The following is a 27,025-nucleotide window of genomic DNA, read 5'->3' on the forward strand; positions in this document are numbered from 1 at the left end:
AGGTACTATGGCAATAATAGCATCATTCTATCATTTCTAAAAATGTTCTTATTGTAAACTTATTATATGAGGTTGTAAACATACAATTAAAAGATTGTATGTTTTACGTCCCATTCGAGAATTTTTCAATCATATTCCGGTGAAGGGCTTCAAATTTAGACCTTTACTCGGCACTCAGGGTCATTGAGCAGTGAGGGTTCTTTATCGTGCCAACGCCTGCCGTGACACGAGGCCTCAGTTTTTAAGGTCTTATCCGAAGGACCCGCAACTTTCACTTAGTGCCGAGCGCTTGGCGAAGGAACAGTTGCTATCTAATTTTTATCGACTTAGGTCAGTCGCAGCCGAGATGCGAGCTCACGACCTTCCGATCACGGAGCGAGCGCTCTACCTACTGAGTGCAATTAAAAGAAGATACACCTCTGGGAATAATTGACTGCTTTCAAAGATCTAGTATCTTTATCCGTCACATTAGGATTATTTAACACCTCTGTTTGCAAGTGATGCTTGTTCTGAAGTTAAGCTTGGGTGATGTTTATATTCACCACAAGCTGGCATTTTATGAAATGCATTATTCATTTTGGTTTGAATATACATTTATTTGCATTATTTTATGATAAGGTTTTTTTTTCTTCCGTGATAAATACAAGAGTATAGTTAATTTCTAAAGGAAGTTGGATAATCTATTTGTCACTTAGGAAGTATGTACATTTTCATATATATATATATATATATATATATATATATATATATATATGTGTGTGTGTGTGTGTAGGTGAGGGTGTGTGTGTGAGGGTGTGTGTGTGTGTGAAGAATTTGAAACAGTGAGGCCCTTGCTGACTGGTCAGTTTTTTTAGTTGGTCATATTTATAGGGAAGCATCCCCAGGTAGTGCAAAGATAACATCTTCTCAAAACTGCATCAAACTTAAGTTCAAGGATATAAGCATATCCATCAGTGTAAATTTAAATTTGTATAAAGCTTTGGGCTGGATTGGCCTAAATTTATGTTCAAATTTTAAGCTGCATCAAACTTTAAGTTCATATTTTAAGCTCTTCAGAGCCAAAGACTCAAACAGCTAATGCTATGGCCATTTGTGCGGTGTGCGTCAACTTTTTTAAATATGGGCCATATGTAAAGAACCCCTCAGCCAATTTCTCTCAAATTTGTCACAGAGTATCCTTGGCACAAAAATTATCATTAATACTAATACTAGGAATGTGATCCTTAAACAAAGGGAGACTATTAGAGAAATGAAAACAAAAATGGTGCTTATTTAAAAATTCTTCTTCTCAAGAACCACTGGGCAGATCATCACCAAACTTACATATAAGAATGAGGATATGTTGTAGATTAAAAATTGTTCAAGGCATAGTCGTTGGGTAAAGGGTGTTGTTTCAAGGTCACTTCAAAGTTGACTAAAAATTATATTTTGTTAAAACTTAAAATTTAGCTTACTATAAGAACTAGGATCATCAAATCTTATCAGTTGATGAATCTTAGGACTTCATATCATGTTGACTCAAAAGTAAGTCATGAAGACCTACCTTTTGAATTTTGCATGATTTCATTTGCAATTTGATTTTGATGCATATCTTGGACACTTTGTAGCCTATGATTAAAACTTGTCAGTTTATGCATGATGGAGCCTTGAAATGTGTCAACCAAAAATAATGTCACCATGACTTACTTTGTGAATTTTATGGCTAATCATTTTCAAAACACTTAAGGTCGTTATTTTAGACACAGAGATGTTTAGGATCACCAAACCTTGTAAGTCACTTTGTGAATTTTATGGCTAATCATTTTCAAAACACTTAGATACAGAGATGTTTAGGATCACCAAACCTTGTAAGTCGATGCATCTTGGGGCCTTAAAACTCATTTATCAAAAAATAGGTCACAGTAACCTACTTTTAAATTTTGCTGGCATTCATTTTCACGTTGTTTTAGAGGCATATTTTGGACACTTTGAAGTCTATGATCTATTGAAGCCTATGGCCTCAAAGTATGTGAACCAAAATGTTGGTCACCGTGATTTACTTTTGGAATTTTTTTTGCTACGTTTTCAGATACAGATTGGCTAAGAATCAGCAAACTTTGTCAGTTGATTTATCTCGGATCCTTGGGGTGTATCAACTGAAAAGTAGGTCATCGTGACCTACTTTTCGCATATTTTGGCTATATTTAAATATTTCAGATACCAATTGACTTGGAATCAACAAACTTTATCAGTTGATGTATCTTAGGTCCTCGGAGTGTGTTAACTGACAAGTATGTCATGATGACCTACTTTTCGAACTTTATGGCTATGTTTACATATTTTCAGATACTAACTGGCTTAGAATCATCAAACTTTATCGGTTTACGCATCTTGAATCCGAATAGTATGTCAACTAAAATGTAGGTAACCCTGACATACTTCTGGAATTTTATGGCTATATTTATATATTTCAGATACTAATTAGGCTTAGAATACCAATTAGGCTTAGAATCATCAAACTTTGTCTTTTGATGCATCTTGGGTTCTCAATGTGTCACTCATTTCACCATGACCTACTTCTTGAATTTCATGGTCTTCATTTAATATGTCAGATATTAATTGACTTAGAATCAATAAACTTTGTCAGTTGATGCATCTTTAATCCTTAGAATGTGTCAACTCAAAAGTAAGGTCATGATGACCTATTTATGGAAGTTCAAGACAATATCTAAACATTTTCAAGTAATGATGTTTAGAATCATCAAACTATTTCAGTTGATGCATTTTGGGGTCTCATAGTATGTTTACCGAAGTAGATCACTGTGACCTACTTTTGGAATTTCATGGCTATATCTTATAGAAGATAATAAGAGGCTTAGAATCATCAAATTTTGTCAGTTGATGCATATTTGGTTCTCAGAGTGTGTTTACCAAAATGTAGATCATGATGACTTACTTTTGGAATTTCAAGGCTTTGTCTAAAATTATAGAATACTAAGAGGCTTCAAATAAAGTGATGGGTTGTACAACTTTTTCAAAAGAGCGATTCAAGGCCCTTGGGCCTCTTGTAAGAAACTCTTTGAAAAAAATCCTCTTCTCAGAGACGTTTTACCTTTCATATTCAAAAATTTCAATGAAAGCATTCTTCTTCTACAGATTGGACAATATATAAGGCAAGGAAAAATCCCCTCCCCCATTCCAAATTCTTACCCAAAATATAGATAGTAAAAAAAATCGTTTAAATTCTTTGTGTTAAGAATAAAGGGATACAAACATTTGAATCATATGCTTTCATCATTATGCTGTATTGAATCAGGCAAGATTTTGATTTATTTTTTTATTGTATGTATAACACTGGACTTTTGCGAGAAGAACTGACTTTTACACTCGACGGCTTACTTTAACATTTAAACATGTGTTATGTACGGAGGTACGGAATTGATATTAGATTAGAAAACCTTGCTTGTGGTCATAGGTATGATGTTAGGGGCACTTACATGATTTACTGGTATGAAATCACCCTAAGAGATGATGTGAGGTAGAATAACATATTTTAAAATACCTTATTTGTACGGGGCAGTATTTCCTTTCAATCTCATTTTATGAAGGAATCAATTGCAAATAAGGAAGAAAAAAACATTCCGGAAGGAAAACTTGGCAGGAGTTGGTCAAGGTAGGAAGGGAGGGGTTTAGTATAGGGTGTTTCACGTTCCCCTTCCTAGACACCGTAATATATGCGTTGAAATGCCCGATTATTATCTTTGAATTAACTGTTAAGCTAAACATTTATATCGCAAAAGAGCTGCCGTATATTGTCCCTGTGTAAAAGTAAGTCATAGATTGTAAAAGTCAGCGCTTCTCGCAAAAGTCCATTAAGAAGAATGATTTTTAAAACATATACCCCAAAACAAGCCTTCAAATTGTCAAATATTTTTAACTTTTTTTTTATTTATTGTATATACAAATTTGTTTGAAGCATTTGGACTAAGGAGAGATGCATAAGGACATTCAAGTTATGAAATATGAAATAAATATAGGATCTCCCATGATTTGTAGTTGGATATGATTTTTATCCAACGAGTTGTGTGTTTTTTATCCCCGAGCCTTGGCGAGGGGATAAAAACACACAACGAGTTTGATAAAAGTCATATCCAACTACAAATCATGGGAGATTCTTTTTATCCCATGTTTAATACTTCACAACCAATGTTTTACACTGTTTTATATAGGACTCCACTTTATTTTACTTCATCGCGCTAACGCAAAAACCATTGTGACGTCACAACTGTGGATTATGAAAAAATTATCCAATGAGTCATATCCACGGGATAAAGGGGTAAACATGGGATAAATAGCATTATGACAGGTGACTGGTACATGTAAGACCCATGGGCTTCTTGTTTACCCTTATAATTTATTTACATTCATATCATATAAAAGGTTGTGATGTCACCACACACTGATCAGCACAGATTTGTAGAGAGTTACTACAGAATGCTAAGTGATTCCGATCTGAACGAATTTCAGAAAGTACTCGAAATGAAGGTTTGCAAATGTCTCTCTTTTTACTTTTTAGATGGTACTCTTTAAAAAATAACTGTAAATATTGAAAAGTATTAAACTGATTATAAAATTTATATTCAGACAGATTAAAAATTGAAATAATTTTAAATTTTCACAAATTTATGATAATCACGCTTGTGAATTTGTAATGATGGAAGTCAATATCAGATATTTTTTTTTATTTCATAGGGTTTGCGTAGGAGTGAACAAAGTAGCCTTTTAGAAATTTATCGTGCAAAAATGCCTTTGGCAGCAGCAACAGGAGGGACACATGGCGACTTGAATCAGGGGATTTCCTTACAAACTCAAACTTCAGAGCAGGAGTCCAGTCGGATCAGAAAACTGGAGAGGCTTATCAAAAAGAGATTATGATGCTATCCGTATTTGACATATATTTTGTTAAACAGTATAAAAAGTAAATATGTGTGATTTTAATCAAGATATATCCTTAAACTTTGTCAAAAAAGAAATTATGTTTTCAAAAGAGCACGATCTGTGAATCACAAGGTTTATCAGTCATTTTATCCTGAAATTTACCTAATGAAGCAGAATTGAATATATACAAATGATTATTCTCCAATACATATTTTTTTAAATGTTCATTTTTTATATATGTTCAAGGTGTGTATATTGGACTTGTATCTGAAAAACCAAATAAAAGGATTTACTGAATGAACTGTTTTTGGAAAATATTAATAAATCAGCTCATTTCTTTTGAAGATGAAGGAACTACATTGTTTTGAATTTTGATGTTTTGTTGGATATTTACATAATTTCTATAGAAAAAAAATGTTTTAACTTGAAACAAATTAACATTTGAACATTTTCAGCTTCTTCTCTGAAACCACTGAACCAATTTCAGCGAATTTTAGCATATGGCACACAGGCACTTGTTTCTGTAATAAATTTTTTAACCCATAGTATAATAATAACACAAGGTATCCAACTCCGAATTACACGGAGTACCCCCCTCCCTCAGAATCGCACTCTTTTACAATTTCAGAAGACATGCACTGGCAAACTGTTTATACCTATGTCTTCTACGATAATTTATCTACACAACCATATATGGCAAGCTTGTCTTTATTTCCTTTCATCTCCATAAACAGCGTCAAAACTCTGCTCGCCGAGCGAAAAGTCGAATTCACCCACGGAATGGTATGTGCTAGTCCCGGGCAGAATGCAAAAATTGAAATCAATGAGTAGAAAAATTTAATAATACTTCCCAGATTTTTAGATAAATAAAAGAAATATACTGCAAGAAAAATATCGTGAAACAAAAGCTTTGTTACTTTAAAAACAGTCTGAACTCAGCCACTGTAATGTGCTATTTTTATCTGCTCAAAAATCCAAGATTTTTCGTACTTCTCGGGATTTGTCGTGACTTTATAAGATAACCGCTAAAACATACCGGTTGTTGGAATTTACAAACATACTTGGCGGCTTAATTTGAAATTTGTTTAAAAATGGAGCAGCAACAAACTGAGAAAAAATTTTGCTCATGGTATGCATAAATTAACATGATGACAACAATATTTAAATATCAATTATAATAAAATTGAATTCTTTCAAAGTGCATTGTATGTAAGCACAGAGAATTCATAAATTTCACAAGCACATGTCCCCCCCCCCCCCCAAAAAATCGTTTGTACAAACAATAAATAAATTTAAAAAAAAAGAAAGAATATAATGTGATAAGAAGTACATGAATTTTTAAGGGTTGTGAATAAAACTAGTAAATTTTAATTCCTCTCTAATGAAAGTAAAGTGTTACAGACATGTAAAAGGGAATTATGGAGCAAAGAAACATAAATTCCATGGCAACAAGTTTGTTCAAATCATGTCCCCTGGGGTAAGGGTGGGGCCACAATGGGGGATCAAAGTTTCTATAGGAACATATAGGAAAATATCTTAAAAATCTTCTTCTCAAGAACAACAAAGCCATGTTTAGTCACATTGATATGGAAGCATTCTCAGATATTGTAGATTCAAGTTTGTTCAAATCATGACCCTTGGGGGTAGGGTGGGGTCATAATGTGGGATCAAAGTTTTACAAAAGAATATAAAGGAAAAAAATCTTTCTCTCAAGAACAGCAAAGCCATGTTTAGTCATATTGATATGGAAGCATCCTCGGGTAGTGTAGATTAAAGTTTGTTCAAATGATTACCCCTGGGGGTAGGGAGGGGCCACAATGGGGTATCAAATTTTTGCAAAGGAATATAAATATAGGAAAAAATCTTTAAAAATCCTCTACTCAAGAACAGCAAAGACATTTGTTATATTGATATGCAAGCATCCTCAGGTGTTTAAAATTCACCCCCCCCCCTGTAAATTTTTCAATACTGAATTGATTTGTGCTTTTTCTTAGCCATTGTGCTCAGATGAGTGATGCAACCCATGGGCCTTTTGGTTGATTTTGTAGGCTAGCTGAAAATTTGACAGAGGATAAAAGCAAAGTACTGAATTTAAACAACATGTCAATGGACAAAATATTTAATGAAGCATTTCATGTGTTTCCAAACATTAAAGACACATGCAGTTATGACCATTTGTTTAAAATGTTAAAAAAAAAATGTTTCCCACAATAAAAAAGTCTTCTGTGTGGGAAAACGGAATTAATGGAACAAAAAGAAAACCTGGTGTTAGAGGCTTAGTATTTGAAGTTCTACCTGAAAAAGCTCTCACCTTTGCAGATATATCAACATTTGTTCCAAAGCAGTGGAATGTATTTGAAAGAACTGATGAAAATCTAAAATTAGGATTATTGTCCATTGAAAAATTTAATGGAAATTCTGTCCTCACTGAACTAATAATTAAAAATACAGAATTTATTGAACTGTTGGTTGCTGGTACATCAGTAGATCTATCCACGTATCTCATTTCCAATTACACAGAGTTTAATGAAACTGCGATTTCAGGCTTGTTCAAAACTTTGCAGACAGTTTCTCTTTGTAATGGAGTCACCTTACAACCTGGTGAAGCTGACTTCTTCTCCAGTGGAAAAAAAAACTGTAAAAGAGATTTATGTTTTTAATAAAACAACAAAAACTGTAATCAGGCATGTGGACTGTGTTAGGGTTGTCCCATTAAATTCCAAGTTAGAAAAATGTGCAAAATGTTCAAATTACTTAAAATATAAGAAAATATGGCATTCAAGTAAAAAAAATTCTAACAGTACCAAGGAAAACATTGATCCAAATTTAAAACACTTACCATTAATTATTCAAGAATTGGAGAAACTGGCACCAAATTTAAGTCAAAACCAACTAATGTTGATAGCTACTCAAATTAAATCATCTGAAAGTAAAAACTCCAGGGGAATGAGATGGCCTAAAGAAATAATTAGTATGTCTCTTACCTTGTACAATAGGAATCCATCTGCTTACAGAGACATTATCAAGAATGGGTGGGTGAATCTTCCATCAGAGAGTGTACTGTATCTTTACAAGTCTGCAATTAAACAAAGACCTGGAGTAATTCCTGAGATGATGGAATGGATGAGAAAAGAAGCCATTGACTCAAATATCAGCAAAGAAGGACTGTATGGGGGTATAATTCTTGATGAAATGTCCATTCAAGAGGATCTCCAAATTGTAAATGAAGGCAAAAAGAGTTCCTTGTATGGACTTGTTGAATGTGAACCTGATGTAATGTTAATGCATAATATAAATGAAGGAAAAGTTGAAAATAAACTTGCTAATCATGTTATGCAATATCTGTTTCATGGGGTTACTGGTTTCCGTTGGCCTTTTGCAAACTATCCAACTACACAATCTTCTCCAGTTGATATATTTGTTTCTACATGGAAATGTATTGATGCTTTGTATGAATGGGGATTCAAACCAATATACTGTTGTATGGATGGGTCCAGCAACAATCGCACATTTCTTAAAATGCACTTCCCTGAAAATGACCCTTTGTCTACTGAAATGATTGCTGTGCATTACAAGAACCCTTCAAGAAAAATGATATTTATTATGGATCCATGCCATCTAATCAAAAAACTGCGTAACAGCATACTTAGTAGTGGTATTCAAGAACATCACCAAAGGTTATATTAACTGTTGATGGCAAAACAATTCAATGGCAGATGTGGATTGATGCCTTTAACTGGGACCAAGATAATCATACATTTAAAATTCATTACAAGTTATCTCAGGAGCATATTTATCCAAACAATGCACAAAAGATGAGAAATAAATTGGCATTTGAAACCCTGGACTCTGAAATGTTACATTTAATGAAAACTTACAGTAACACTCTTGGTGAAGCTGGGAAAGCTGCACTGTGTGGTGCCATAGAATTTCTGGAGCATACTAGTACACTGGTTTCCTTTTTCCAGGATCAGCGACCTGTTAAGGACATGAGTGATACAAGATTACTACAGCTAATGGAATCATACAACTGGTTTAAGTCATGGGAGAAAGAAGTTTGTCAGAGTGACACAACTGCCAAGCGTTATAAGAGTTTAATCACTATGGAAACCAGAGAGGATCTTGACTTCATGTATTATGGGACCATGTCGCTTATTAAATTCTGTATTGAAAACATTCACACTGAAATTGTCCCTGCAAGATTAAATAGTGACATAATTGAAAATATTTTCTGTCAACAAAGATCTCTATATCATGGACCTACAACAAATCCTACTTACAATTCCTATAGAACTGGTATAAACAGTGTTATAATTGGAGAGACAGTGGTGTCCAGGAAGTCAAATTCTGGGGGAAAACGTGCATCTTCGTTTGTTGCTGAAATGCCCTCAAAAAGAATTAGACTGTAAACGAAGAAGAAATATTGATTGTTAAACATGTCATTTGCTAAATTTGACAGATTAAATGATACATATATTTATTTAGACTAGTAATTAAATATAATAATAATTAGTTGTTATTAATTCTAGGAAGAACTCCAAGGCACTGAAAAAAGAAATCACTTGCATGCACATATAACAGGCCAATAGCAGGAACACTTATAGTGGGGGGGGGGGGGGACTTTAAAAATTTTATATTTGGTCAAAAGAGAATTGTGAAAAGGAGTGGATATTATTCAATTTTCTTCTAATTAAAATAAAATTCAAAAGGGGAAATTATAATAAAGCCATTTCTTTAAGGACCCTCTTTACACTGCACACTAAAGAGTTCCAATTCCATGGTATTTTTGCCCAGTAGTTCCTACCACATCCCCCTGTTTTCCAAGGGTCTAAATTATCTAGGTATTAACTTGTTTCACATGTGTTTCTCTTCGGATTTACCTGGTAAGTTTTTTCACAGGATCATTGATCAAATAAACTCCAAACATCACAAGATCAGATATGATGGAAGAGAACATTTATTAGTGGCCATGGAGTGTCAAAAATATCAGACACACCTTCCTGTTTGTCCTAGGAAAAACAGAAAAAAATTTATGGTGAAATGCACAAAGCTAAAATTAAGAATTGATTGTCAATCAATTATAAACATGTAAACTGCATAAAGAAACTGCAGGGATCTTTCTTATATATAAGTGACATAACTGGAATGTATTTCTATATATATATATATATATATATATATATATATATATATATATATATATATATATATATATATATATATATATATATATATATATATATTTAGAAATTATATATTCAGTGCATACTTACTTTTCATTTCATTGAGTCCTGACCTTTATTCACAACACTTCTTACAATACCAGTCTTCATGATCTTTGATTGTTTTAATAGTTTCATCATCTATATTCTGACAAAGTCTATCATACCACTGATCACAGAGGTCACACTGAAGCCATTCAACTTCATCATTTCTCACACGGCCACAACTGGAACACACAATTTCATCACCTTTAAGTTCTGCTCCCATAGAATGTGTTTGTTTTTTCTTCTTATTGTAAACTTGCTTGATTTTTCTTTTCCTCCCGGTGGTTTTCCTCTCTGACTGGGTTGGTGCTCTACTAGATGAAACATTTGAAGTCTCTTCTTCTACAGGCAAATCTGGTTCTGGGTTGGCACATGTTTCTTCACACTTTGTAAGAGCAGTAATGTTAGGAATACACAGACAGTTAGGAATATGACGAATAAGGCTGTCCATTATTGAAGATTTTGTACTTTTCATTGACTGTGTTAAGTCATAGGCTTTAGCAAATATCAAGTAGTTGTTTTTTAGTGAAACTTCTGAAAGTTAAAGCTCCTCTATCAAGTAGTGATGATTGAATTTTCAAATGGGAACGGTGTTTACCTTCAGAGTCATCATTGATCATTTGGGTCATGGAGATTTTGGTACCAGTACTGTCTTTTGATGTACTTGATCCCTCTATCACCCGCTTTCTCAAAGTGTCTGTTTTTTGTTTTTTTAAAGCTCTTAGCACATCTTTCCGAAACTGGTTATCAGCAACACGACAAAATCTCCATATCAAGTCAAAATAAAGTTCTTTTAAACTACTCAGTGCCATATTTTTATCACATTTCAAAAAAGTTTCATTGAATTCAAAGTTTTGTAACAAATGTTCAAACTTGTTGATTAAAGCCTCATTCTTGGAAAGCTCATCTTGTACAGAATTTAAAACATTAGAACCTTCTATATGAAATATCTTTTCATAAAGTTCATGCCTAATCTTGTCCACTTCTATAAAAAAATCTAAAACATTGTCCTTCACATTTGTTAGACTCTGAGAAATGTTTTGGAGTCTTCTCGTCTCTTCAAGAGTTTCTTTATACATACTGTTTTGTGCCAACTTGTCGTAAGTAGATGTTAAAAAATCCAACATTTTAACTTTTACAAAACAGGAAGTAACATTCATTAATTTGTCTTTCTTATACATGTTATTTCTCCCTAATTTGATGTAATGATGCTTTGATTTGGCAACACATCTCCCACAGATATATCTCATATTTGCCTACACTTGCCGAGTCAACTTTCAGATAAAGTTGTTTTTGAACTGGTGCAGGAGTAGCTTTTAATGATTTTGCCTTTTCCTCCAAAATAAAGTTTGAAACAATATCAAATACTTTGCTAAAAATCACAAAATCATACTGTTCTGCATTGTGATGAATACATTCTTCAATTAATGCTTTGTACTCACCAGAACTTGTAAACTTATACAATTCACAGTAATATTTGGTCCACATTTTAGAATCAGGATTTTTTCCCTCACTTGCTACACAGTTTTCAAGATATATTACTGTGAGTTTCTCATAAAGTTTCTTCAAAAAAATTTTTGTTCCACTTTCATTTCTTTCAAGAAGATCAGTCAGTCCTGCATGTGTAATTCTCTGTTCATCAGTCTGTACATGCATATTTTGTATACATGATCTTATCTTGTTCATGTCTATGGGACATTCTGTGTGATACTCCTCTGAGGAATCTTCTGGAGTAACATGAAAGGGAACATTTTCTGATGATAGTAGAGTACACATTCTATCAATTTTGCGTATTTCTTCTGCATCAAAGTCTGACATTTCCGACTCAGAATTTAGGAATGGGCTGTCAAATTCAGTATTTAATTCTTCTTCCAGTGAAAATGAAATATTACAACATGCCAGTTGTGGAAGGAAGGGAAATGTTGCTTTATCATAGAAACCAAAAATAGCTGCATCTGGTTTTAGAACATTGCAAGGCTGGAAGTTTATTAATCTCAGACCTTTCTTTTTTCTTGCACGCCCAATTCCAACTCCTAACATGCCCGCTTTGAATATATGTGAACAATCTACTTCCACTCTGTCCAGAGATAATCCTTGAGCTTTGTGTATTGTTATTCCAAAGGACAAAACCAATGGAATCTGTAATCTACTAGCTACAACATGTCATCTACAGAACTATAAACAGTGAAAATTTCTTTTCTTATTTCTGTCACAGTGTTATTAAATTTTACAGTCACAGCATTATCTGACATACTTAGAACTCTTCCTTGAAGACCATTGACCAATGTACTGCTCAAATTCTTGACAAGCATAACAGGGCAATTTTCTTTAAGATACAAAATTTTTGGTGCAGGGAGTTTTTCTAGCAAATTAGTGTTACCCTCATCTGTTGCTTTAAATATATGCATATCTCCTGGTAGGTCAATTAACAGTGAGGAATTATATATTTCTTTGTCAAAATTTCTTGCGAAAAGTCTTATGGGATCTTCTCCAGGGGGAAGAGATCTTTGCAGACGCGTAAGCAGATTCAAAGTGTCAATTGGTATCTTGCCTTTAGAAACATCGTTTATGTATGGCACGCCAATTTCACAAAAATTAGCGAAACTTAGTTTCACAGTTGATAAACTAGGTTTATCGACTGTAAACCATAGTTTACAAACCGTGAACTATAGTTAACGATTCGTTAACTATAGTTTTCATCTGTAAAACTATATTTAACGGTTGTTAACTATAGTTTACGAATGCTAATCTAAGTTTATCTGTCTGTAATTAAACGTTAACAATAGATTTTGTTGATAAACATAGATTCACATCTGTAAACTATAATTTACAATCGTGAACTATAGTTAAGAGTTGTTAATCATAGTTTCACAAATCGTGAAACTATATTTATCAGATAAACTATGTTTTACATTCGTTAATTATAGTTTTCGGCCGTAAACTTCAGTTAACGATCATTTATACTCATAAACTATATTTAACAAACGTAAACTATAATTCACGATCGTGAACGATAGTTTTGAGAGATAAACTATATTTTACATTTGTCAATCATAGTTTATCATGATAAACTATAATTCACATTCGTAAACTATAGTTTACAGTGGTGAAATATAGATTATGTATAAAAAAAATCTGTTAACAATGGTTTTCAATTTGAATTCTCGAGGAACCAATCGTGAGAGGCAATACAAAATGTGCGCCATTCTAGAAAATGGCTCTTCAAAGGGAAGCACGAGCGAATTTGCCATCCGTACAAAACTGCATTAGCAGAATTAATTCTCTCCTGGATAATCTTAGAAGTCAAGCCACCAGCGAATCCTTTGATGCTAACACTGCACGTTCATCTTTGTCTGACCTACGACGTAACATAGAAAGGTTGGAGTCGGCAGGAGTAGATGTCAGTGATTTAGTCGAATGTCTAGAAAACTTAACGACAAATTTCCTAGATCCTGTTACGAATCCACATCATGCACAAGATACCCCTTGTCTTGCTGATAATAACAGTAAGTTTACTATAAATAAATATATCTACTTAATAATCACAGCACACAACTAAAACTTTTTGTGTACCTGATCTAATAAAACGTATAGGTACCGCTGTCAGATTTACCCCACCCCCCTCCTTCCCCTGAGATAAACTGAGAAATATTAGAGCGTCCTTCATCCTACGAACCCTTAACGATCGAATTCATTGGACGTGGTCTGCACTTAAGAGCAGAATAATTTCAACCTAATTCGTAAGATAAAATTTAAAAGATTTATTGAGACCAATATATATTGTGAGCTCATGAGAGCATGCAAACACACAATAAAGAGTCAATATATTGACAGTAGGAACAGGTGACGGTAAAGTTTCGTACTAACGACCCATCAAATTTCTTTTTTAAAAAAAAAGCGAGAGATATTCCCTGTTTGATGTCATATTTTATGTCGAAAAATGAAAAGAATAATTATGGGATATATATGCAGTGTAGCACAGTGCTTACTGAGAAAAATGATGTGCAACGTGTAGGTGTCACTATGATGCTTATGTAAATGCGAAACTAAGACACGTGGTCATTTGCAGAGGAAATTCAACTTGAAAGCAGTAGGGCTTCGAAGAAGCTGTGACCGTGTGTATCTAAGAGGGAAGCCCCAGATCAATTGGTGAATTTTCATTAGGGCATTCATTGATCTACAAAATACTGTGTGTTTTATACCGCTCGCTCGGGACTGGGATGGGCTGTATGTGTGCGACAGAGGCCCAATCTTAGAAAAACAAGTCAAAATCTGGGGAGGCCTCCAAGAGCATTTTCAGTACATGTGCACTCTAATATGTTGATTACGTTATATGTTGACAAATTTTTTGAGCTATAGGTATATGAAGTGCAATTAATTAGCTCCCAAGAAACTGTCCCCATGTATCTGTTTTTATATTGACCTCATGCATATATATGCCTAGCCCCTTGACACATGTTTGGCATTTAAAAAACTATTCCCTGCCACCAACTGCGTGGTTCCCAGGTGCATTCTTGCCCAACACCATTGAACTGGAATATATCATACCCTGTAGTGTATAGGCCTACTATATTTCATATAATATTTTTGTACAAATATATGCCTCACTCTTTATAAACAATACATACATGTAAGTATGAAAAGTTGCTTCAAAATCTTATAGAATATGAAAAGGTTATTGCAACCCCAAAATACCTATAATAATACCAATAAAGTTAGTGTAAAATTTAAGTTTAACATGTAAATGAATAATGATCTGCCTATACACCACTTTCTAAATTTTATTCCAAGAACCTTAAATTTCAGTTTATTAATAATTCCTTTGTTGTGCAATTAATTTCATCAGCTAGATAAATCCTATTTAGCCAATCATCATACTCAAACCCTAATAGAATGATTTTTTCCCCTTCTTTATACAAGTAGTACAGAGAGAACCAAGTTCTACAGGAAGGGGAAGACATCGCCTACAAATTGACATGGACAAGTTGAAGGAGTTGATTGATCTCGGATTTTCAGTTACTGCAATAGCAAAGAATGGACTTTTAGGTGGAAAAATGCACCCCAACACCATTTACAACCGTTTAAAGGATGAAAATAAAACTGTGAGGTCAAAATACAGCAATTTGAATGATGAGGAGCTAACTGCATTGATCAGAACTTATAACAGAGATCATCCAAATGCAGGTAGAATTTGGATACTGGCAATACATGCCTGTACAGTTATTTTTAAAGGCATTTATCTTTTGAGTTGAGAAATGAAACCAATACACACTCATATTTATCTTTATATAATCATGTATAGAATATTAAAAAAAATATTTCATTTAGGTGCAGAAGAAGTTTTAGCAGCCTTGAAAGTTCAGGGAGTTTTGATTCAAAGAAAAAGGTGTCGTGAACTCTTGTCCAATATCGACCCAATTGGAACTGCAACTCGTTGGTCCCGCACTATACAGAGAAGGCAATATCGTGTCCCATCTGCCAATTTCCTATGGCATGTTGATACACATCACTCACTGATCAGGTAATTTGTTGACAATCACCCATTATTCAGTAAGGGTGCAATGAAATACCTCTATTTTGTTATTCGTTTCCTTGAAGTCTGTTACAAGTAAAGCAATCTGAAATGCCATTTTTTTTAATAGACTTTGAAAATTAGAGGTCACATCATTTTGCTTCAATCTTTTACAAGATGTATCTTCACAATATTTTTTGTGATTACGGAAATAACACACCTTGACATTGTGAAGATGTACAAGATCCAAGCAATATGTTTATGAGAAACAGTATTTTGTATTCATTCTACTCATTAAATCCTTATTCCATAAAGGATGTGTAACTGTAGATCGAGAATTTCATTTATTCCCAACAATCATAACAGTGATAACTTTAGAAAAGTTATTTTTGAGAACTTAAATTTGGAAATTGATGCATATCAATATGTTTCATCAAACACTGGTCAAAATGTTTTATCATTCCTATTATACTGTTATTCAAGCTAGTTTATATGCTAAATTTGATTAAGGAGTTCTCCGTATATCTGATCAATACATAGGGCTCACAACGGGTGTGACCAGTCAACAGGGGAATAATACATATATGTACATGAGAGTTGGTCAAAAACAGGTGAAATCTTGAATATGTATTTCTCTTTTAGATGGAATATTGTGGTGCATGGTGGCATTGATGGATACAGTAGAATGATAACATATCTTAGAGCATCATCATGCAATACATCAAAAGGAGCAGCGTGTTTCTTTCTAAAAGGGGTCACTAGGTATGGAATACCTAGCAGAGTGCGTGCAGATTGTGGAAGAGAATTTGTAGATGTTGGACACTTTATGACAGCCATTAATGGAACAGAGAGGGGAAGCTTCATTACAGGAAAGTCTGTCCATAATCAGAGGATCGAACGACTGTGGAGAGACGTTTACATGAAGGTTCTGGTAACATATTATCGACTTTTCCATTACATGGAGGATAAGCAAATTTTGGATGTGAATAACCCAGTCCATAGGTTTGCTCTTCAGTACACCTTCATACCAAGGATTGATGCAGCACTTAAAGACTGGTCCACAATTCACAACAACCACAGGCTCAGAACAGAAAACAACAAAACACCCCAGATGATTTGGCTAGAGTCTTTGGCCTGTTTTGCAAACAGCAATTCAACAGCTGTTAAAAACACTCAGGATGACCAGATGGGCCGTGTTCCAGAAATTTGTGAACGCTTAAACATATCAAATGATGAAAAATGCCATTTGAAACCAAGGGATGAGTGTCCGTTATCTGAAACAGACAGGGAGACTTTGGATGAAGCAGTAAATGTGAAGAAAGATTCGGAATCGTATGGACTTGACATTTTTGGGGAGGTGATGGATTTCATTTCCAGCCATATGATATAACGTACTGATAATGCACCTTTGTACAACTGAAAATTTGTATCTCAATTCAGGTGTCCAAAACCTGTGTGCAACACAAACCTTCCTGGGTTTCATGGAATCAAAGCATTCAGTGCAATTTGATTAAAATTAGATCTTTGCTACTCTCCAAAATTTTTTAAACCGACTATTGGAATTTCCTAGAGTAACAAAGATATGATTTTAATCAGATTGGCATTAGTACTACATGCAATACCTAGTTTTGGATTAATTGGTTTAATTTTACACAAACCCCTTTTATTTGAAAAGTTTCCAAAAGCTGTGCCAATTCATTTCATCACTCTGTAATGTGATCAAAATTGTCTTATTATATGACAATAAATGACAAGTATGCTACCATAGATGTTAACTAGTTGCTTAATATCATGCTACCATAGTTTACTAGTTGCTTAATGTCACAAGTGCTAATGCTTAATGCATTAAAGGAAAGTTTTACATGTATCATTGCACTTACATAACCAGAAGTCTCTGATGAGACTGTAGCTCTACTGGTCTGTTTGTATAACAAAAGAAAAGTAGCACTTGGATTTGAAACATTGCAACATGCAACAATAAATAGAATTATGTATCTTAATGTAGTCTACTTTTGTGACAAGTTATACTGAAATCAAATGAAAACTAGGAGTAGTAGCGTTTTGAAAGTATTTCACGGAAATTTCTATCTTTAGTACCGGTAACCATGACAACACCATTCACCCAAATAAAAAAAACAGAAATACATATTATGTATCGTAGTGTATTCTAACTGTGTGCCAAGTTATATTGAAATCGGACCAAAACTGTAGGAGGAGTAGCGTTTTAAAGGAATTTCACAGAAATTTCTATTTTTAGTAACCATGGCAACACCGTCCATCGAAATCAAAAACCGATGCACTAAATTATGTATCTTAGTGTAGTCTACTTGTGTGCCAAGTTATATTGAAATCGGACCAAAACTGTAGGAGGAGTAGCGTTTTAAAGGAATTTCACAGAAATTTCTATTTTTAGTAACCATGGCAACACCGTCCATCGAAATCAAAAACCGATGCACTAAATTATGTATCTTAGTGTAGTCTACTTGTGTGCCAAGTTATATTGAAATCGGACCAAAACTGTAGGAGGAGTAGCGTTTTAAAGGAATTTCACAGAAATTTCTATTTTTAGTAACCATGGCAACACCGTCCATCGAAATCAAAAACCGATGCACTAAATTATGTATCTTAGTGTAGTCTACTTGTGTGCCAAGTTATATTGAAATCGGACCAAAACTGTAGGAGGAGTAGCGTTTTAAAGGAATTTCACAGAAATTTCTATTTTTAGTAACCATGGCAACACCGTCCATCGAAATCAAAAACCGATGCGCTAAATTATGTATCTTAGTGTAGTCTACTTGTGTGCCAAGTTATATTGAAATCGGACCAAAACTGTAGGAGGAGTAGCGTTTTAAAGGAATTTCACAGAAATTTCTATTTTTAGTAACCATGGCAACACCGTCCATCGAAATCAAAAACCGATGCACTAAATTATGTATCTTAGTGTAGTCTACTTGTGTGCCAAGTTATATTGAAATCGGACCAAAACTGTAGGAGGAGTAGCGTTTTAAAGGAATTTCACAGAAATTTCTATTTTTAGTAACCATGGCAACACCGTCCATCGAAATCAAAAACCGATGCGCTAAATTATGTATCTTAGTGTAGTCTACTTGTGTGCCAAGTTATATTGAAATCGGACCAAAACTGTAGGAGGAGTAGCGTTTTAAAGGAATTTCACAGAAATTTCTATTTTTAGTAACCATGGCAACACCGTCCATCGAAATCAAAAACCGATGCACTAAATTATGTATCTTAGTGTAGTCTACTTGTGTGCCAAGTTATATTGAAATCGGACCAAAACTGTAGGAGGAGTAGCGTTTTAAAGGAATTTCACAGAAATTTCTATTTTTAGTAACCATGGCAACACCGTCCATCGAAATCAAAAACCGATGCACTAAATTATGTATCTTAGTGTAGTCTACTTGTGTGCCAAGTTATAATGAAATCGGACCAAAACTGTAGGAGGAGTAGCGTTTTAAAGGAATTTCACAGAAATTTCTATTTTTAGTAACCATGGCAACACCGTCCATCGAAATCAAAAACCGATGCACTAAATTATGTATCTTAGTGTAGTCTACTTGTGTGCCAAGTTATAATGAAATCGGACCAAAACTGTAGGAGGAGTAGCGTTTTAAAGGAATTTCACAGAAATTTCTATTTTTAGTAACCATGGCAACACCGTCCATCGAAATCAAAAACCGATGCACTAAATTATGTATCTTAGTGTAGTCTACTTGTGTGCCAAGTTATATTGAAATCGGACCAAAACTGTAGGAGGAGTAGCGTTTTAAAGGAATTTCACAGAAATTTCTATTTTTAGTAACCATGGCAACACCGTCCATCGAAATCAAAAACCGATGCACTAAATTATGTATCTTAGTGTAGTCTACTTGTGTGCCAAGTTATATTGAAATCGGACCAAAACTGTAGGAGGAGTAGCGTTTTGAAAAATTGTTTACAGACAGACGGACAGACAGACAGACAGACAGACAGACGGACGGACGACGGACACCTTACTATCGCATAAGCTCTTCTGGTCTCTGACCAGTAGAGCTAATAAAAAGTAACAACAGAAGTTACAGTAATTTATTATGAACCTTGAACAACGCAACATCTACAGTTAATTGTCTCCAGTACATTTCACCTCTTTTCTCCATATTAGTAGATCATCCAATGGTTTGAAAAAAGTGATATCCAATTTGGGTTGGTCTTTATGTATAATGCTTATACACTTAAGAAGTGAGCTTGTCACACGATTTTTCGAATGGATAAAACAACATGGCGAAAATAACACTTTATATGATACCCTTTTAAATAGAGGAAATTCTTAAATTAGAAAGAAAATTTCCCTGGAAGCCCTAAACACTGCTCACTTATTCAGTGGTAGTTTCAGGCAGAGTGATCTGCCCTTTGATGTAAAACATAAAAAAAAAATGATAATCTACAGTAAATAACAATTTAAAATTGATTTAAGTATTCTTAACATTATATCATACTAAGATTAAGTAATTAAAAAATAATTTGCATGTATTTTCTCTGTGTATACTGTACAAACAATTATTAATTCTGTAAACTAACATGTCATATCTTTGAACAATTTTCCTGGAGAAATAAGGCAGGCACATAATATGTTGACAATGTTCTCGAGTAACACTACATTTAATGTGATATAATTTTCTGAAAGTCCAAAAATTAATTTTTTTAAGTGTTTATACAGCTTCCTTAATTGTTTCCATAACTACAAAGTCTGTTTAAACAAATTCTAATTTTTTTTGCAGTTACACTGACTTGATTCAAGGAATTATCCTTCTTTTATTTATGTTTTACTTTAACCAATATAAAAATGTCAAATAGTATACCTGGTACATTCATTCTACAGTTTGAAAATTAATTAAATAATTTCAGAGATGCAAAACAAAGAAAATTATTTTGTCTATTAAAACCTATAATAGACAGACATGAAGATTCCAAACTTCATTTGTGGGGTAGACAATAAACATGTCATCCAACTTTGTACAGGTGATATAACTAAAAAAGAACATTATTGAGATCCTGACCTTAATTCTGACCTTGATCTCTGATTGAGTGACCAAACATTTTCCTGTCTTGGAGAATATGAAAGTAAATCAATAAAAGAATACATGGTTTATTGCATTACAATATAAAACAAGAGTACATGGGCCACATCTACCCGAGTCACTATGGCTCTAGCTCCTGTTCTTCATTAGATTCACTAGGATCATAAATTGAAATGCTCAATCTTCACTACCTGAGGATTCTTCCATATAAATATAACCAATCATGGCTTTGCTATCCTTAAAGAAGAAGATTTTAAAGATTTTGCCGATGTATTCAAATGTTAAACATGATCATTGAGGTGGTGGTGGTGGGGAGGGGGGGGGGGGTAGGGTGGAAGATCTGATCAAACTAGAATCTACACTCCTGAGGAAGCTTCCACATTAACCCAGGATGTTTAACATTTGGCTTCATTTGCTGTTCTTGAGATTTTCCTATATAATTCCAATATAAAACTTTGATCACCCATGATGATCCCCCCGTATCCCTGTAAGGTCATGATTAGAACATACCTCAGTATGCACCGAGTATACACTGAGTCAGGAAGCTTTTACATAAGTTTATCTTTTCTGGTGCAGTGGTTCTTGAGAAGATTTTTCAAATGACCCAACCCAATTTTTAGTCTTTCTTTATTATTTCACCTTTAATGGGGCGAGGCCCTTTAGTTGAATAAATTTATATCCCCATCACCCAATTATACTCTGCGCCAAATTTGGTTGAAACTGGTTCAGTGGTTCTGGAAAAGAAGATGAAATTTTTACAAGTTTATGAAGATGACAACAAGAAGGACAACACACAAATTTTGATCAGAAAAGCTCACTAAGGCCTTCACCTCAGGAGAGTTAACAAGAGGCCCAAGGGCCACATCGCTCACCTGAGCACACTGGCTAGGAAGAAGCAGAAATCAATTCATTGTATCGAAAAATTCTAAGGGGGGGGGGGGGGGACTTAAATTTACACTACCTCAGGATGCTTCTATATCAATATAACTAATCATGGCTTTGCTGTTCTTAAACAGAAGAATTTTAAAGATTTTTTTCCTAAGTATTCCTATGTAAAACTCTGATTGAACATTGTGGCCCCACCCTACCCACTGTAAATTTGAACAAATTGAATCTACAGTACCTGAAGATGCTCCTATAATAATATGACTAATCATGGCTTTGCTGTTCGTGAGCAGCAGATTTTTAAAGATATTTCCTATATTATCTGATGGTAAACTTTGACCCCCCCCACCCCTGTTGTGGCCCTGCTCTACTCCCAGGGGCCATGATTGGAACATATTTTAATCTACACTCCCTGAGGATACTTCTGTATGAATATGTCTAATTATGGCTTAGCTGTTCTTGAGAAGAAGACTTTTAAAGATATCTCCTATATTATCTGATGGTAAACTTTGACCCTCCCCCTGTTGTGGCCCCTCCCTATCCCTGGGGGTTATGATATGAACAAATTTGAATCTAGAGTATGTTAGAAGCTTCCACATAAGTTTCATCTTTTCTTGCCCAGTGGTTCTCGAGAAGAAGATTTTTAAAAGATGCCACCAAATTTTCCCGATTTCTTAATTATCTTTCCTAGAAAAAGGGTGCATAACTTCCTGTGAACAAACTTGAATCCCCTTCACCCAAGGATGCAAGTTTGGTTGAAACTGGCCCAGTTGTTCTTAAGAAGAAGTCGAAAATGTGAAAAGTTTACAGATGACATTTGGACACTGGACACTCTTTGATCAGAAAAGCTCACTTGAGCCTCGGCTCAGGTGAGCTAAAAAGTGATGATAAACTGATGGAGTGCTGCTGAGCAGGTGCATGATAAAAGGCCATAATGACAAACAAAATGTTTAGAATAACAAAAATCCCTCAGTATTTAAAACCCCAAATTCCATGCTGTTCTTGAAATCTTTGTAGGTGGAATTTGAGGTTGGTAGATGGAGAGTATTTGTGCATGTAACTGCTTTGGGCAGTTTTTCTTGCCAAAAACAAATGCTTGGTTTGGGAGTAAATCCAAGTGGTGGGGGCTCCTTTGCTCCTGTGGCAAAATGAAGGATCTTTGAATAAGTCAAAGGTGTATCACCTTCTGAAAAAAAAAAACATGAAAATATATTTCATATCACGGATCTATGAATACATCTATTTTATTCGTACCGATTGCTCTACACAGTTTATTTGGACTACAGAGAAAAAGAGTAAGATGTATTTATGTGCAGTAGGCAGGCCTCTAAAATTTCGGTGCCAGCTGGCGCCTTATCAAAAAAATTTAGCAAATTTTTAGTCGCCTGGCCGTTTTTCTAAGGCGCCAACTTTAAAAGAATATAGGGACCCATGACATGCCTAAGAAAACACGACATGTCCATTGCTAAAAATAATTTTCTCTTCTTTTAAATTTCTTTTCAATTTTTCAGAAAAACTGTTAAAAATGGGAAAATTCCCGTAATTCGACATCGCCAAGTCAATTTAAAATGGTCGCCAATTTGGCGACCAATGGAAAAATTTTAGGCGCCAATCAAAAAATTCTAGGCGCCATGGCGACTAAATTAGTCGCCAGTTAGAGCTCTGGTAGGTGAACTGGGCACCACAAAATAAAAACACACATTTAACAACCCTTATGGAAATGAAATTATAAGTTTAGTATGAATTTTTTGCACTACAGCTGTACCTTCTACTTCTTCTAAAAAGTCTCTCCACCAACCAAGAACCACATTTTGTGCATTTCTCTGGTTTGAACCTTTTTCTGCAAGCTGATATTCAAAAAGGCTTTCAAAAGATTCTATTGAAAACTTGATCTTCTTGTATACGAACAGCTTATGCAAACTTTGAAAATTTTTTACAATATCCAACCTGTTGAGCCCATCACAGAACCTGAAAATTGAATGTATAAACATGTAAAACTAAATTGCATTTCAGTGTGACAAATTTTAATTACAATAGTATATGAGGCATCAATATCATCATACATATATAATATCTACATTATATACATATATATATATATATATATATATATATATATATATATTGTAAACATCTGAAAACAAGGAAAGTGCTTACGTTTTAAGAAGAAGAGTTGTCTTTTTATTTTATTTTTATATTGATTACCAGACACTGTGAAATTTCTTATTTTTGGATATATATATATATATATATATATATATATATATATATATATATATATATATATATATATATTCATATGCTGGGTCCCTCTGATTAAGAAAAAATCACCGTTTGTATGCCTGTGCAGATCTGTCAAAGAGATACCAGTGGACCACCCTACAAACCATTGCCTCTGTCTCTTCTGCAGTTTGACAGACTGCATCTATACCTGCAAGACTTAGTAAGCCTGATAGTTTTTCTATGGATTTTTCTCTGGAAATTTGGGTTTTGGCTCCAAGGATCTATAATGAACACATGAGCATTTTACATTTTCAATGATATAAAAAATATAGCTCTAAATGGTATGGTATGTATAATGACAACTTGTGCATGCCTCATTCTACATAAAATGATTTCTTTTATCAGGCAAATCTGTATTGTTACTCAACAGTTTTAAAAACAATTTCTAACCTTTTCTAATTTTGATTTTAGTTCCTCATTTGGCATATCTTCTATGGTCACCTTTACAGATGCTGGCCCTCTAAGAAGTGCTTTAACAAATGAAGGATCAAAGCATCGAGGCGCTGGACCTCCATGAACCAGAGATAATCCAATGACTATTCCCGCATAGTAGTAGTCATCATTGTCAAATGCTATTAAAATCAGAAATTCTTTAAATACTTTCATAATGAATAAATGAATCAAGCACTAGTAGTACAATTGGTACTTTATAATTATAATAATTACTAGCTACTCTGTAAAACAATATTTTCAGTACCTTTTTTGTTCCACGACAAGTATTTGGATGTCAGAGATCCTTCAAACAGTGAGGAGTTGAGGGTATACTCCATCAAAAGATCTAAAAATTCCCTCTTGGGACCACCTTGGTCAATCCCTTCTTCCATTTCTCCATAATAATCAGAAAACTTAATAAGAAGGTCATTAAATGGCATAAAATCTTTCTTTTTAAGTTTTCTGATGGTGCACTCCCAAACATTTTGTCTGTTTACATTGAAGCGCGTAACAGCAGATGTTTGAATTTTGGATGACAATGTTGTCAGGGTGAACAAAGGGTCAGCTCTGTAAAATAATTGGATGATCATCAATTAATAGCAACAAAAAGTACATACAACTTTTCTTAGTACACTCATTTTCCAATGTATCTATTGTTACACTTACTCCTCAGGCTCTGCAGTCAATTCAGGATAATTTGTTTTGTCTATTTCTGATTCAGAGGATGAATCGGATGAAATACATGCTACATCAACATAATTCCTATAAAATATAAATTGAAATGGTTTTTCTGATATAGCAAAGAAATATTAATTCTACCATACCTGTCTGATATCATAAATTGTGCTGACAAGGTATAGTCAATTCCCATTACATTGAAGTCTATAATATTGTATAAAGTATTTTATATAGGACCCTGTTCCAAAGGTCTTATTAATCTCCATGTGAAATTTAACTAGAATAACTTTAAAAAATTAACTTGCTACAAAGTGAACCACAAGTGCTTCTGTTCTCTCCACAGAAAGAAAAATACCTGTAAGTGTCTGGAATATCTGGAAGGGAATCATCATCAGAGCTCTCAACAGTCAATACACTGTTCTAAAAGAAAATGCACTAATATAAGTATAATAACAATTTGAAGCAATAAAACATTAAATGTGGCATGTATAAAAGTTCTCTAGCTTACTTGCTGTATGTTTGATTTTGGAATTAGCCAATCCCTCATTTTTACATTACAAAGTGCTGCAGCTTGTCTTTGGGGACGAGGAACAGCAGAGGATGTTGAGGGATGTTGGTCATTTTCCTTAAAGCTATTTGCTTCTTCAGGTTCCTCAAGTGGTACTTCATCCTGGAACATAATGGATTAAAGTATATAGCTATGTAAATGTTTGATTTGGTCATAGAGAGCATTAATTTACAACACAACCAGAACAAGAGATGTTTGTGAAACACTTATGACCAATCCCCACCCCCCTTTCTAAGTCAAAGGGGCATAACTCTGTAAAAAAATTGCTCGATCATACCCAAAATAGAACTTGGCCTAGATATTTTTATGCTAAATCTGTATACTAAATTTCATTTCTGTATGTACATGCAACCTCTGCGAAGAAAATGAACGGAAACTGTTGGTGGACCAACCGACAGACAGACAGCAGCAAAGCAATATGCCCTCCCTTCTTCCAAGGGGTGCATAAAAATACTTCAACCTTTAACATTAGAATACCATACTTTAATTACCTCGCTTAGCCATGTTACTTGCAACACTGAACTTGAGAAAAGACCAACATCCCTCAAACACCCATAATGTAAATGGGAATATAAAGGCTTTTCCATTCCAGGAATAGCTACTTTAAAATACTCTGAGGAAGATGGCATACTGCCAACAAAATTCATCAAAACCTGCAATATAAATGAAGAAAAATGTAATATTATAATGTTACATCTTGCCAGTTACAACACCTCTAATATTTAGCTTTACCATGTGACCCAAAGAGATCAGATTATTAAAAAATATTTTTTGAACTTATAAAACATCTTCTGTTGATATGATAAAAAATTCCACATTTGTTTCATTTCAATGCTATTTTTTCCAACTGATTCGGTATCAGAACCATGTATATATTCATTAGGCTTAATCTTATTTGCGGGGTAGAATAAAGCTATCTTACCTCAGTAGGTGTGGTCTGTAAAAATCTTCTTGTTACTGTCCATTGATGACTTCGAATTTTGAGGGATATACCCTCTTTTGGTTCCGCTGGTACTTCTGATCTTCTTTCATCCCTCAGCTTAAAAAAAAAATGCTTATTGATGTACAAAGTGTAACATACATACGTAATGCTAAACTATGACGTGATTTATCTTAATGAACATTAGTGATTGTTATAGTAGAATTAACTTCATTAGATATTGTGTACATGTATATTGCTCATTACTCAATCATGACATTAATATAAGGATTTTTATGACCCAAGATGATTCTAAAAAGTGCTCACTTTCTGCAATTCAAGGTCTCTCTGTTCTTGCTCTTTGACCTGTTGATCCTTAAAAGAAATTTATTTTCCTGAAGTTAATTAATATCTCAAATGACTGTTAAACTTATTTTTCAGACCTAATTTTTTTTGCAATGTCTTATCATATTCATAAAAAAAATCTAA

At 34.1% G+C, this 27,025-nt stretch overlaps 3 protein-coding genes and 1 pseudogene across 3 annotated transcripts in view; 2 read left to right on the plus strand and 2 right to left on the minus strand.

Moving 5' to 3' along the window:
* Nucleotides 1–5,214, plus strand: part of LOC133206147 (vacuolar protein sorting-associated protein 53 homolog) — a 540,720-nt gene extending 535,506 nt beyond the window's left edge. Inside the window, exons 19-20 of the mRNA XM_061342079.1 lie at nt 4,420–4,524; nt 4,732–5,214. Coding sequence (XP_061198063.1) covers nt 4,420–4,524; nt 4,732–4,914 — 288 coding nt within the window. The 3' untranslated portion in view covers nt 4,915–5,214. The remainder of the gene's footprint in view (nt 1–4,419; nt 4,525–4,731) is intronic.
* Nucleotides 5,215–6,915: 1,701 nt separating this feature from the next.
* Nucleotides 6,916–11,971, minus strand: LOC133204548 (uncharacterized; annotated as a pseudogene).
* Nucleotides 11,972–13,398: 1,427 nt separating this feature from the next.
* Nucleotides 13,399–17,089, plus strand: LOC133204731 (uncharacterized). The gene is made up of 4 exons (XM_061340470.1): nt 13,399–13,584; nt 15,077–15,368; nt 15,513–15,705; nt 16,339–17,089. The coding sequence occupies exons 1-4, from the start codon at nt 13,399–13,401 to the stop codon at nt 17,084–17,086; spliced, it is 1,419 nt and encodes a 472-aa protein (XP_061196454.1). The 3' UTR covers nt 17,087–17,089.
* Nucleotides 17,090–22,606: 5,517 nt separating this feature from the next.
* LOC133204732 (G2/M phase-specific E3 ubiquitin-protein ligase-like) lies at nt 22,607–25,728 on the minus strand. Its single transcript, XM_061340471.1, has 8 exons — nt 25,558–25,728; nt 25,405–25,469; nt 25,038–25,133; nt 24,637–24,938; nt 24,330–24,511; nt 23,988–24,160; nt 23,422–23,624; nt 22,607–22,842 (listed from the first exon to the last, which is right to left on the minus strand). The coding sequence occupies exons 1-8, from the start codon at nt 25,726–25,728 to the stop codon at nt 22,607–22,609; spliced, it is 1,428 nt and encodes a 475-aa protein (XP_061196455.1).
* Nucleotides 25,729–27,025: the final 1,297 nt, after the last annotated feature.

Source organism: Saccostrea echinata, unplaced genomic scaffold (genome assembly GCF_033153115.1).
Source record: "Saccostrea echinata isolate AGI-Se365-2 ecotype Australia unplaced genomic scaffold, CSIRO_AGI_Sech_v1 ptg000054l, whole genome shotgun sequence".
Lineage (NCBI taxonomy): Eukaryota > Metazoa > Mollusca > Bivalvia > Ostreida > Ostreidae > Saccostrea > Saccostrea echinata.